The sequence below is a fragment of the Bubalus kerabau genome, chromosome 15, assembly GCF_029407905.1.
Source record: "Bubalus kerabau isolate K-KA32 ecotype Philippines breed swamp buffalo chromosome 15, PCC_UOA_SB_1v2, whole genome shotgun sequence".
In the NCBI taxonomy this organism is placed as follows: domain Eukaryota; kingdom Metazoa; phylum Chordata; class Mammalia; order Artiodactyla; family Bovidae; genus Bubalus; species Bubalus kerabau.
This window is the reverse complement of record NC_073638.1, coordinates 54,245,983-54,260,000: the sequence shown is the minus strand read 5'-3', so window position 1 is coordinate 54,260,000 and position 14,018 is coordinate 54,245,983. Positions and strand designations below refer to the sequence as shown.

General features: G+C 43.0%; 2 protein-coding genes across 3 annotated transcripts in view; one reads left to right on the top strand and one right to left on the bottom strand.

Annotated features, from left to right (window-relative positions):
* P4HA3 (prolyl 4-hydroxylase subunit alpha 3) overlaps window positions 1-14,018 on the top strand; it is a 72,792-nt gene that overhangs the window by 44,994 nt on the left and 13,780 nt on the right. The gene's annotated exons all lie outside the window — the stretch shown is intronic.
* The window catches only part of PPME1 (protein phosphatase methylesterase 1), a 50,277-nt gene continuing 41,847 nt past the window's right edge, over window positions 5,589-14,018 (bottom strand). Inside the window, exons 10-14 of one of the 2 annotated variants that reach the window (XM_055549074.1) lie at window positions 11,467-11,596; window positions 10,621-10,665; window positions 8,912-8,976; window positions 8,127-8,194; window positions 5,589-6,805 (exon numbers count right to left, since the gene is read on the bottom strand). In XM_055549074.1, coding sequence (XP_055405049.1) covers window positions 6,787-6,805; window positions 8,127-8,194; window positions 8,912-8,976; window positions 10,621-10,665; window positions 11,467-11,596 — 327 coding nt within the window. In that variant the 3' untranslated portion in view covers window positions 5,589-6,786. Of the gene's footprint in view, window positions 6,806-7,892; window positions 7,996-8,126; window positions 8,195-8,911; window positions 8,977-10,620; window positions 10,666-11,466; window positions 11,597-14,018 lie in introns of those variants that run through there. The other variant, XM_055549075.1, reaches the window with a different exon arrangement.

Sequence of the window (14,018 nt, the reverse complement as noted above, 5' to 3'; positions counted from 1 at the left end):
TTGACACAGAGAAACTGCTCAGGTTTGCTTAATCAGCAAATAAATGCTTGTAATAGCAGCTTTAGAAGAGGATAACAACAAGAAGTCGTGCCCAACTCTCCTCAGCCCTTTGAGTCTTCTCAATCTCAGGATTCTGCCCCCCAACATTAGATCTGTGTCTACCCCATTTGCCCACCTTCTTCTTTCAGGAAGTTCTCCTTGGACATTCTTTAGTGTATGTGTCTTACAGACTGGCCTCTGGTTTGACCCAAATATGTTCCTTCTGTGCCGGGGTCCAGCCCCAGCTGATCTAGGGTATTCGAAGCGGGGACGGCGTCGGCGAAGATCAGGATACAATAGCTTCAATTAGATATTAATTAGAGATGTAAAGAGTAATAGAATGAGGCTAGCTCAGTAGGAAAATTCAGTGGAGAAGAGAGGCTGAGTAGCTTGGTTTACGCGGGAGACCAATAAAACTTCAAGACAAGAAGTTTGCACCACTTACGTAGGCCGCAGGCGTCCTTCCGTTCTCCCAAAGGAGAGGAGACATTGAGCCCTCCCCAGTCGGATCTTAGAAGCCCAGGCATAATTAGCAAGCATGGCGGGTTCCGCGCTCCAGATGGAGACTCAGCCAGAATTTGAGAGAGCGAGTGACATGGGGAGACCAAGTTTCGGTGAACAAGGCCCGCACTTTATTTTCCAAAGTAGTTTTTATACCTTAAGTTGTGCATAGAGGATAATGGGGGAAGGGGTTGGGGACCTACCTTCGAATCGCCTGTCTCGGGCGCCACCTGCCGGGGTCCAGCCTCGGCTCTTCTGGCTTTGTGGAAATCCTTCATTCAAAGGGTCCAAGGGTCTCCTTTATTCTCTTCCTGAGTTTGGAGTGCTGATCTGTAGGCTTCACAAGGATGCTACATCCAGCACATAGTAGGTGTTCCTTAAGAGTACATTATGTGGAAACCAACACAATACTGTAAAGCAATTACCCTTCAATTAAAAAAAAAAAAAAAGTTCTGTGAATATATGAATGGTCTCTTCTCTACTAGGAGATAGTGGACTGCTCAAAGATCCTGCCACCTCCTAGCCATGTCTGTGGGCAAGTCTTTTCACATCTCTGAAATTCAGTTTCTTTGCCTTTAAATTGGGGGAAAACTGGATCAGATCCGATTAGTCGCTCAGTCGTGTCCAACTCTTTGCGACCCCATGAATCGCAGCACGCCAGGCCTCCCTGTCCATCACCAACTCCCGGAGTTCACCCAGACTCACGTCCATCGAGTCAGTGATGCCATCCAGCCATCTCATCCTCTGTCATCCCCTTCTCCTCCTGCCCCCAATCCCTCCCAGCATCAGAGTCTTTTCCAATGAGTCAACTCTTCGCATGAGGTGGCCAAAGTACTGGAGTTTCAGCTTTAGCATCATTCCTTCCAAAGAAATCCCAGGGCTGATCTCCTTCAGAATGGACTGGTTGGATCTTGCATTCCAAGGGACTCTCAGGAGTCTTCTCCAACACCACAGTTCAAAAGCATCAATTCTTCGGCGCTCAGCCTTCTTCACAGTCCAACTCTCACATCCATACATGACCACAGGAAAAACCATAGCCTTGACTAGACGAACCTTTGTTGGCAAAGTAATGTCTCTGCTTTTGAATATGCTATCTAGGTTGGTCGTAACTTTCCTTCCAAGGAGTAAGCGTCTTTTAATTTCATGGCTGCAGTCACCATCTGTAGTGATTTTGGAGCCCAGAAAAATAAAGTCTGCCACTGTTTCCACTGTTTCCCCATCTATTTCCCATGAAGTGGTGGGACCGGATGCCATGATCTTTGTTTTCTGAATGTTGAGCTTTAAGCCAACTTAAAGTGCTGCACTCAATATGCCAGCAAATTTGGAAAACTCAGCAGTGGCCACAGGACTGGAAAAGGTCAGTTTTCATTCCAATCCCTAAGAAAGGCAATGCCAAAGAATGCTCAAACTACCGCACAATTGCACTCATCTCACACGCTAGTAAAGTAATGCTCAAAATTCTCCAAGCCAGGCTTCAGCAATATGTGAAAACTGGATAGCTACATGTAAAAGACTGAAATTAGAACATTCTCTAACATCTTAAAATGGATTAAAGACCTAATAAACTCAGAATGGATTAAAGACCTAAATATAAGACCAGATACTGGGCTTCCCTGGTGGCTCAGTGGTAAAGAATCCGCCTGCCAACACAGGAGACTCAGGTTCAATCCCTGGTCCGGGAAGATCCCACATACTGTGGAGCAACGAAGCCCAGGTACCACAGCTACTGAGCCATGCTCCACAACAGGAGAAGCTACTGTAATGAGAAGCCCATGCACTGCAACTCGAGAGTAGCCCCTGCTCTCCACAACTAGAAGCAATGAAGATTCAGCACAAAAATAACAAATAAATAAAATTATTTTTAAAAAGAGACTAGATACTATAAAAATCTCTGTAGGAAAACACAGAACACTCTTTGACATAATCACAGTGATTTTTTTTGGATCTGCTGGCCTTAAGTGATGGAAATAAAAGCAAAACTAAACAAATGGGACCTAATTAAACTTAAAAGCTTCTGCACAGCAAAGAACAGCATAAACAAAATGAAAGGACAACCTACAGAAGGTGAGAAAATATTTGCAAATGATGTGAACGACAACGAATTAATTTCCAAAATATACAGACAACTCATATAGCTCAGTATCAAAATAACCCAATCCAAAAATGGGCAGAAAACCTAGACAGACAGTTCTCCAAAGAAGACATGCAGATGGGCCAACAGGCACATGAAAAGATGTTCAGCATCACTAACTAGTCAAGAAATACAGATCAAAACTACAGTGAAATATCATTTCACACCAGTCAGAATGGCCATCATCAAAAAGTCTACAAATAATAAATGCTGGAAAGGGTGTGAAATGCTGGAAAAGGGAACCCTCCTACACTGTTGGTAGGAATGTAAATTGGTGCAGCCGCTACGGAAGCCAGTCTGGAAGTTCCTTAAAGAACCAAAAACAGAGTTGTCATACAATCCAGCGATTCCACTCCTGAGCATATATCTGGAAAAGACGAAAACTCTTAATTTGAAAGATACAGGCGCCCCAGTGTTCACTGCAGCACTATTTGCTATAGCCGAGACATGGAAGCAACCTAAATGTCCATCAACAGATGAATGTATAAAGATTTGGTGTGTGTGTATATATATGATATGTGTGTGTGTTATGTATACACAATGGAATACTACTTAGCCATAAAAAGAATGAAATAACGCCATCTCCAGCAACATGCATCTCCAGCAACAATATAATCTCTAGGTCCATTCATGGACCTAGAGATTATATTGTGACAGAAAAAGACAAATATCATATATCACTTCTATATGGAATCTAAAAAAATGATATAAATGAATTTATTTAAAAAACAGAGACTCATAGACTTCAAAAACAAATTTATGGTTTCCAAAAGGGAAAGGTCGGGAGAGGGGTAAATTAGGACTTTGGGATTAATATATACACAAAATATACACATATAAAGTAGATACACAACGACCTATTTCATACCACAGGGAACTATATTCAATATCTCATAATAACCTGTAATGGAAAAGAATCTGAAAAAGAACACATATATATAACTAAACCACCTTGCTCTACACCTGAAACTAACACATTGTAAATCAACTTAAATTAAAAATATACTTAAATTTAAAAAATGACAATTTATGTGAACTTTAAAAAAAAAAACAATAAATTGAGAACAATAATGCCCATACTTCACAAGGATTCCAAAGATTAAGGTGTAACTAGCAGGGTATCTGGAGAAGGCAATGGCACCCCACTCTAGTACTCTTGCCTGGGAAACCCCATGGACGGAGGAGCCTGGAAGGCTGCAGTCCATGGGGTCGCGAAGAGTCGGACACGACTGAGCGACTTCACTTTCACTTTCATGCACTGGAGAAGGAAATGGCAACCCACTCCAGTGTTCTTGCCTGGAGAATCCCAGGGACGGGGGAGCCTGGTGGGCTGCCATCTATGGGGTCGCACAGAGTCGGACACAACTGAAGTGACTTAGCAGCAGAGTATCTAATATAAAGTGAATGTTTCTCACTTTCCATCCATCAAGCCTGGTCATCATCCTCTTGCCAGGTATCTGTACCAAAATGACCTCTGCCCAGGGTCCCCTATATTGTCCAGGAGGCAGTGTAAAGAGGAAAAAAAGCTAAGTTTGGATTCTGACATCACTTCTGAGCTATATGAATTTGGACCTAATGCCTGCCTGTCAAATGACAAACATCACCTACCTCATAGGGTTGCCATGAGGATTAAATAGTTGTTGTGTGTAAAGTGAATTAGCTGCTCAACTTTGATGACTATTATGACTTAACCTGGTGAACAAAATTGGCTGTGTCCCTGAAAAAAACACATTTAACCATGCTGCCCCCCTGTGGACAGAGTGCAAACAGCCCAGCAGAGACCTTGGTAGGCCCCTCCTGCCCCAAGAAGGGCTTGGGGGAAGCACACAGAACACACACAGGGACTTTTCTCTGCTAGCAGCTCATGCTTTACTCAGATATATTTAGTGAACATCCAAACCAGAACTTCTCAGAATAATGTGCTTGTTGGGATGTAGATCAGTACTGACTCAATAGGTCTGGGGTAAGGACAAAATCTTGAACAAGCTTCCAGATGATACTTATGAATGCTGCTGACCACAGGCCACTCTGAGTAAAGGTCTTAACTATTGTATGGGAGTGACATGATAGGAACCCTACATCAGTTACTGAGAGAGTTAACCTATATTAACTTGTGTAGTCCTTAAGACCCTATGCGGTAAATACTGTTGACCTCTATTTTTCAGATGAGGAAACCAAAGCACAGAGAGAGAAAAGTACTTAGCTATCTGATACATCCAGTAAGGGATGGGCCTTAGGTTCTAATTTAGGCAGCCTAGCTCCAACACCTGCTAAGAAGACTCCAACAATGTGTAGAGAGTAGCCAGGGGAGGGGCTGTGGCAAGGAGAGGAGGAGACATAGAATAGAGAATGGATGGCAGTTGTGAATGTAAGAGAGGAAGCCATCAAGGACACTTTGGCTGCCTTGTTTAGACCAGTGGAGAGATGGTGGAACCTATCACTACTGACCTAGGAAATATGGGAGAAAGAACAAGTTTTAGGGGGAAGGTAAGTTCAACTTTAGGAATGGTCAATGTGAGTGGCTTTTGGTCATCTGGACAAGTAGACAGACCTAAGTGTCTAGAGTTGAGGAGGTGCTTGAACTTGTAGACAGACTTTGGGCATTAGCAGATACAAAACTCTGAGAGCTTGAGGTCATGTGGACAGTGCACAGACTGTCCTGTTCTAGGCCAAAGTCAACACAGTACATAAATGGAAGAGAGGATTAGAATCTAGTCTCCCTGGCTGCAGTGGAGGCTGACTCTGTCCATTCTAATGGGCATTCTGGCTCCGGGGAGCAGGCGGAGCATAAGACGTTGATGGGCTGCAGGAAACAAACAGGCTTTGCTGGAGCTCTATGGTGACTAAATCCAATGAACTGTCCCCAACCCCTAGATCAACAGAAATAAGGACAACTCCATAGAGAAAGACCAGATAAAGGTTGGGAGATATTTATTTTCTTTAAACAAGGTCATAAATAACAAAGAAACAAAGAAGGTCCCAGACTTCGGACCCTGAAGCAGGACAGGGATAGGAAGTTGTGGGGTCAAAAGGTGGAGGGGGCTACGCATCACCTAAGACAGTCACAGAGAAGATGGGCTGCAGGAGATTGCCCCTCCCTACCTTTGGAAATGGCGTGCCTGGGCAGCAGGGAGGCTGAAGTGCTGTGATGAGGCAGCTGGAAGAGGGCAAATGTTGAGGATGCTGGACTGGACTGTTTCTATGAAGGGTGACATGGAAACCACAAATGACTAAGATAAGCTGTGGGTCTAGAAAAGGCAAGCGGGCACTCTGCATACCTCCAGGGACCAACTATGAAAATGGTTAAATCTGCTTCTTAAAAACAACTCCACGGGCCTTAGCCTGTGGCTTTGTGCATGGGCTGTAGTCAACCTGGGTTGCTTTATGTCAGGTGAGGGCTCAAGAGGCCCCTGGAGCAGCCTGGCCTCAGCCCAGGGCAGGTGCCCAGACATGTGGGAGTGGGACGTGGGCCCTCCCCAGATGGGAGGCCATGTGCTTGGACCGGCTGAGCCTGATTTTCAGGCTAGTTTCTTGTGATGCTATCCACCACCCCTCCCTCTACCTAAGGATGAGATCCTGACCTCTCTGGGTCTTCCAAGCCTAGAAGAATAAGACGGGGATAAAAAGGTATCTGACTGGTGTTTTATTTAAAAGGGAAAAATAAAGACCATCTTGCACATGGTCTAGCCCATGAGGCAGGGCAGGACCATGGCAAGAACAATCTCAAGCAATGAAAGTCCCTGTACCTGGGGAAACATGGGGACCCAGGTACATTACCTAATGCCAGGAACAGGGGCCCAGGGTGGCAGTTCTGATGGAGGCTTCACCCAAGGCAAGGCAGGGAGGACAGGCAAGAGCTATCCCTGAACAGGGAAGGGAGAGGAGCTGGGGAGCCTTAGACTGGGGAGACCAATGTTGATCGAAGGCCCTGGAAAACAATGCTTTGGGCAGGAATACACAAAAGGGTTTGTACATCTGGGGATGCCCGTCTACAGGGAGCCGGTGTCACATGGTCGGGCGGGATGGTGAGGAGGAGACAGCGGCATCACAGTGGCCTCTGGTGCGATGTATTTACAACAGAGCTCAATGTTGAGGGAGGGAAGGAGAGCAGGTCACTAACAGCCAGGAAACACACTGTGAAGAGTGGAAAGAGAATGGAAAACAAATGTGACTGTCACTGGCTTACCCTGTCTCATCCAGGAAGCGCTCCCTAATGATCACCATGGCCTTTGCACATCTCTCCACCTCTTCTCAGCCCATCCAGGGCTAGACACAGGGTGTGCTCTCAATGTATGGCTGATCAGACCACAGATTCAAACGGGCCAGGGCCCCCAGACACTGCTTACTGAGAGAAACTAAGTCTTTATTGTTGATTCCTGGGATCCATCAATGGTCAGCTGCTTGAGGGGTGGTCTGACATCAGGGAATCACTGTGGCTCACTGTACCAGGCCCTGGCATTTTCAGTGCCCACCTTGCTTTGTCATCCAAACCACTTAGGCCCTGGCATTCTGAACTCCATGATGTAGAAACTGTTTATATTTCTTCAACATTTTTTCTTCAAACTTTCTGAGGGTGGAGAACAAGTTCCCTTGGACCATCATCAGAATTAGAAAAGAGACTTTCCAACTGGCAGGCATGACTCTTCATATGGCCTGTGGGGCTCTGTGAGGATGGGGCCTTCTGCAGCAAAGACTGGGAGCTCCTTGAGGTGGGACCAGGACCATGTGGTTTGGGTCACCATGCCTCTCTTCCTCCTCCTCCTCCACAAAGAAATCTACTGTGTCTCCCAATCCGGCAAAGAGTTTCCCAAGATGAGAGGCATCCTTTTTCCTCTAGACCAGTGGTTCCCAAATGGGAATGACTTTGCCTCCCTTAAGACATTAGGTAAAATCTAGGAACATTTTTGCTTGTCACAACTGTGTGTGTTGAGAGGGTGCTACTGGTTCCTAGTATGCAAAGTCCAGGGATATTGTTCATCACGCTACAGTGCGCAGAACAGCCCCACCAGCACAAAGGATTACCTGCCTCAAATGTTAACAGTGCTGAGGCTGGAAACCCCGCTCCAGATCTCTACACAGCCTCAAGGCCGGCCTCACCTTCCTCAACAGCAGGACAGGAGAAGGCATATAGAATTTTTCTAAGAGCCCGGGAATGGATAATTCCCATCCCAGCCTCCACAGAAAGGGGCATCTCAAGAAAAAGTACACATCACAAAGGGGGTAGGGGACTAGGCACTGTTTAATGTCAGTTTAGCAACAACTCACTGGACCAGAGCACACGGAAAGAACCAACCACGGCTTTGCAGAAACACACACGCTGGGCTCTGTGTTGAGGAGGAAGAAGAAAGGCATGGTGACCTAACCCAGGCAGGGGTAAGGCAGAGATATTTACAACCTTGCAAATATCTCTTTGTTGGGGTACTGCTGGGCTCTTTAAATCTTTGTACTTCCTTACCACTGGAATCCACCGATAGGCTCTGCAAACCTGTGCCGAATCAGGAAAGTGGCAACAGCTTCAGCTACCTGCAGAAAGGAGAGATATTCCAGGCCATGTTAAGGGTGGCTACGGGGTTCAGCCTTGGAGGTCCTATGGGCTTCTGTTGGAAGTTAAGGCATTATAGTGGACTCATGGTCCTGCAGTTCTGGGGAGCCTGAAAGCAAAAGGACCTGGGTCCTGCAGGGATGGCTCCAGAAAAGTCAAGAGGAATGATGTGAAGGCTTAGTTATCCCCGCAGAGTTACAAAGCACTTTTTTCCTACAGGAGGAGCACATATTAATTCCTAACTGCATGTGTTTTAGGGAGCAGTGTCTACCACAGTTATTCCTTCTTCCATCCGGCTTTTGGGGATAATGGGGAAGTAGAGCTTACAATCTTAACCACAGTGTGTTAGTCGCTCAATCGTGTCCGACTCTTTGTGACCCCATGGAGGAGGCTCCTCTCTCTCCATGGGATTCTCCAAGCAAGAATACTGGAATGGGTTGCTATTCCCTTCTGCATCTTAACCACAGGGCCCTGGGTAAAACAGCAGGGCACCAGTAGCTCCTCAGCCCATACACAGAAAGGCAAGACCAAAAGCAGCTGCCAGGGACAAGTCTGGGGGGCTGGTGGGATTGCATGTGTGTAGGCCCCACAGCAGCTGCTGCAGCAACACAGGCTGACTCAGAGGCTTATGCTGTCTTCTGTGAGATCCACAGTTACTCTCTCAGTGCCCTTTTACAGGCATCCAGCACCAGACTCACCTTGTCTGGAGCATCCTCATGGACTGCGTGGCCACACTGGGGCAGGACCTGCATCTGGAACTTCCCTGGGGAAGATATAAACCAAAGCCACCTCAAGGACTAAAATGGTCCTCTCCTTACCATCTGTGCAGCCTCACAGGTCACGTTAGCAGGCCAGGACCTCCCCATCACCCCACCCCAACAGTCTGGACCCAATTAACAAGCCTGTGAGGAAGATGATAATACTTGACATTGTAACTTTGAGCAAATCATTTCCCTTCACTTCTTCCTTCTGCACCTACTTAATATGCATTTACTTTGGGCCAGACACATAGAAAGAAACAGTTCCTATTTACAGTACAGTCTAGTGGGAGAGCAAAACATAAAACTCAGATTTTAATGCAGCATATAGTTCCTAGGCTAACACTAAGCACATGGAACTGGACAAATACAGGAATTGGGTCTTTGCAATAAAACAGGGATCCAGGAAGGCTTCCCACACAGAAAAAGTAACTTACACAAAGAAACGGAGGATGAAATGGTATTTGCTCTTGAGAAGAAAAACTTTGGCATGGTACTCATGAGAGTTAACAATGAGGCTGGAGATGTAAGTGGGGGCCTTATCATTAAGGGATTTGTAAATTAAAGATTTTGAGATTTATTATTACAATAATAAGTTACCATCTGAGTGCTTAACTATGTTCCAGACGGTACGAAACTACTTTTTCATACTGTCCTGTATAACACTGTAAGCTCAAACAAATGTGATCATTTTATTAAGAGATGTAATAAAGGTGTCCTTTATTAAGGACAGAGACGACTGATAAAGCAAGATCTCTAAGGAGACCAAAGAATATGGAACCCATCCCTGGCCATCAAGGCCATGAGACATCCAAGCAGAGATGTCCAGCAGGTTTGATACATGGTCCAGGTCTGGACCTCAGGAGAGAGGTATGAGTCAGAGGTTTAGCTTTGTGAGTTATCAGGGTGTAAATGGGAACCATGAAATTGCCCAGGGAGAGTAAGGAGAAAAGAAGGAAAGTTAGGAACAGAATTTGCTTAAGCCTGAAACCTTGGCCCTGGAGTTGGCATCTTTTTTTCCTATAACCCAAAGTTGCCAATGCCTATTGACTTCACCTTCACCAAGCCTTGCATCTGCACTAAAGCCAAAAGCTTCCATGAAATTGGTTCCACTGCCTCCACAGTCATCTGGTCAACACACCTGAACCTGAGCACATGTCACTTTCCTACTCATTACACCTCACAATCCCTGTGAGGCTACCATCAATTTTCTCATTCTACAGATTGAGAAAATTAAAGCTAAGGCAGGTCAAGTAACTTGCCCAGGGTGAAAAAAAATTAGTAGGAGAGCAGCAGTACTCAAACACAGTTCTCCCAACCGCAGAGTCTTAGCTTTTACCACCTCATCATGTTGTCTTCTAAACAGAACTTGTATCTTTTTGTATTTGGGTTATCTTGGACCTTTCCCTTTCCTAAGAATTCTAACAATAATAAAAATACTGATCAGTATTCAGAATATCTCCTTTCATAATACATCTGCACACAGTACTTTATAATGCCCCTTTCAAAGACACTGCATCACTTTAATTCTTACAACTCTGAGGTCTGTGTGGTAATATAATTCCCAATTTAGACAGAAAATTTCCACATGACTTTGCCCATTTCTCTGCCCTCAGGGGACCTAGGAATGTAATTTCTTCATAACTTACCTTGCATTTGGCCAATAGTCAGATCTTTATCCAATCTATCAACACCTAGAATAAAATAAGAGAATCCACAAGTAGCTTACTTGAAAAGGCTGTATGAAATAGGTTTTGCTGTTATGAAGTAAAAATTGTTACAAAGTGGTAAACATGATGACCTTCTCAATTCATGTTAATGCCAATCCTAACTTCCTGAGTGTACAGTCTCACCACATGAAGCTTTTGAGGCTGATGTTCCCCATAATCACTTTGCTTGTTTAAGCTGCTTTCTGAAAACAGGCTTTACTTTTTAAATTTCCTTTTTACTCAGAACATCCTTATACGACTCAAGGAGAAGGACTTGGGTTTGACCAGGTACAGAGACCAGGCCAGAATTAGGTCATCCCTGGTGGATGCCCATGCTTAGTTTTGGATTTGTCAAAGGAAGGAGAAAGGGCACAAATGAGTAAGGATGGTATTTCACTTTGGAAGTCGCTACCCATATGGTAAACACTTTTAACAAAGACATAACTGAGATGACAATATACATACACTGCTAGGGACTGAATGGTGTCCCCCCGCAAAATTTATATGATGAAACCCTAATTCACAATGGGACCACATTTGGAGATATGAAGGTAATATGTGGTCACAAAGGTAGGGCCCTCATAAGATAAGATTGGTGCTCTCACACTCTCTGCCACGTAAGAGCACAGTGAGAAGGTGGTTGTTTGCAAGCCAGTAAGAAAGCTCTCAGCAGAACCTGACAGGCTGGAACCCTTATTTCAGACTTACAGCTTCCAGAATTGTTTAAGCCACCCAGTTTTTGTTATGGCATCCCAGGCTGACTAATACATACACATGCACACTTACCAGCCAGGAGCAGCAATTTAGGAATAGGACAACTAAGAAAGAGATTGGATAAGCCTCGGAACCAGCCATCCCAGTATTTTTCTGTTTTTGCCAGTTCAATTCTCCAAGTGTATGGATGGTCTTTCTTGGTCTGAAGGAGTAAGAGCAAGTTTTGAGTCTCTGAGGGCAATCCCAGGAGGAACAGGAAAAAAACTAGGCCCGTGGGAAAAGGAAAGGGAAAGAAACTAGCACATATTAAGGTCCTACCATGTCCCAGACATTTTAATATACATTTAATCTTTATAACAGCCTTGTGATATAAGTTACTGTTGTACTTGCATGTTTAGATGATTAGAAGTAAACTTTTTACTTTTATTAGTTTCAGTGAACCTAGGAAACTTTCTTAAGATCACAAAGCCAGTAAGCTGGTACAGCCAAGATTGAGCTTCTTATACTCAACTGGCAAAAATAACACATTATCAAAAGAATAACTACAAAAAACACACTGCAGTATGGAAAAATGCTTATGACATAACATTAAGTGAAAGAAGCAGAGTACAACATGTCATCTAAGTTAGGATTACTACTGGAAAAATATGGTGTGCTTTGAGAAAGAACTAGAAGGGAAAACTGAAAATATGTTGATAAAATATTTTTTCTTATATTTTTATATATGATCATGATACGATGTAAACATGCATGTTAGTGTGTGAGCGTACTCGGTCGTGTCCGACTTTTTGCAACCTCATGGACTATAGCCCACCAGGCTTCTCTGTCCATGGAATTCTCCAGGCAAGAATAGTAGAGTGGGTTGCCGTTTCCTTCTCCATATGTAGGTTTATTTATATAAACAGTAATTTATATATAATTTAAATAGTAATTTAAAAAGGAAATGACCAAATATAACAAAATCTGTTGAACTTCAATATAAAGTAGATGGCACAGAGTATGTGCCCATCAAATACAAGTTGAACAAATAAAATGTTCTCTACACTTTTTTGCATCATGAAAATTTTGAAATATTATAACTGAAATAAGTAACTAGAATACCACATCAACCACAATATGAAAATCTAGAAGTGAACATGAGACAGCATATATTGTGTTAAAGATCACCAGATGGTTAAGATGTTCATGTTACCCAAAGTGATTTGTAGATTTAACACAATCACTTTCAAAATCCCAATGGCATTGTTTGCAAAAATAGAAAAATATATCCTATAATTCAATATGAAATATTAAGGGATTAATAGTTATTAATTTATCCATAAAATTCATATGGATATTAAGGGATCCCAAACACCAAAACAATTTTAATAAAGATAAACAAAACTGGAGGACTCATACTCTATTTCAAAATATACTGCAGTTATAGTAATCAAAACAGCACAGTACTGGTATAAAGATAGACAAATAGAGCAATGGAATAAGCTCAAGAGCCCAGAAATAAACCTCGTATATATGGTCAAGTGATCTTTGATAAGGATGCTGAGACCATTCAATGGGGAAATGACAATTTTTTTCAAAAAACAGTGCTGGGGAAACTGAATACCCACATGCAAAAGAATGAAGTTGGACAATATATAAAAATGAACTCAAATGGATTAAAACCTAAATATAATAAGAACCTACAACTATAAAATAAAGTTGTAGGTTCTTATAAACTTTTTAATAAAGCAGTTTTAAAAAAGAGATTTATGCATAAAGAAATATCTCTTGGACAACCAAAATAATGTTTTTCCTTTTTTTTCCTGTATTTTAACCATTATATATTAGAGTCCCCTCATCCCCAATAAAAATGTATAGCTTGTTTTCTTTCACAGAACAGAATGGATGCAACTGACCTCTTATGTATGTCTCAGGGCCATTTCAAACACAACTTTTATACTGTGCTAAACAGAGATGCCCCTAAGAAGCTGTGCCTGGTTTTTTGTGTTGTTGTTGCTACATTTAACTGGCATTACTAATATTATCTCCATCATTTTATTTTTCCTTTATTGTGATATCACTGACATACAACATTGTTGAAGGTGTACAACATGTTGATTTGACACATGTATACACTGCAGTGACTACCACCATAGCGTGGTAACCACCTCTACCATGTCACGTAATTATCATTTATCTGTGGTGGGAACAATTAAGATCTAGTCACTTAGCAACTCTGTAGTTTATAATACAGTACTGTTGCCTATAATTACTACTGTGCATTAGATTTCCAGGACTTATCCACTAACTGCAAGAAGTTGTGACTATTGGGGTTTCTCTTTGTCCTTCCTCAGGTGGAGACTGTCTAGCTAAGTTCTTCACTGATTGATGTGCCTCAGTTTGTCCTCCTAATGGAACTGCTGGAGTTCATAAAACCCCATATATTAGGGCCTATAACAATGATAAGAAAAAAATGAGTTGCAATTAAAAATCAGAGGATCTGGATGTGTTTTAGCACTAACATTTACAGGTGACCATAGGCAAGTATCTGCATCTGAGTCGCAAAACTGTTAATATTTACAATGCAGAGCCAAAATGAGAACTAGAGATGTTAATGTGAATCATCCAGTATAGATCCTAGCACA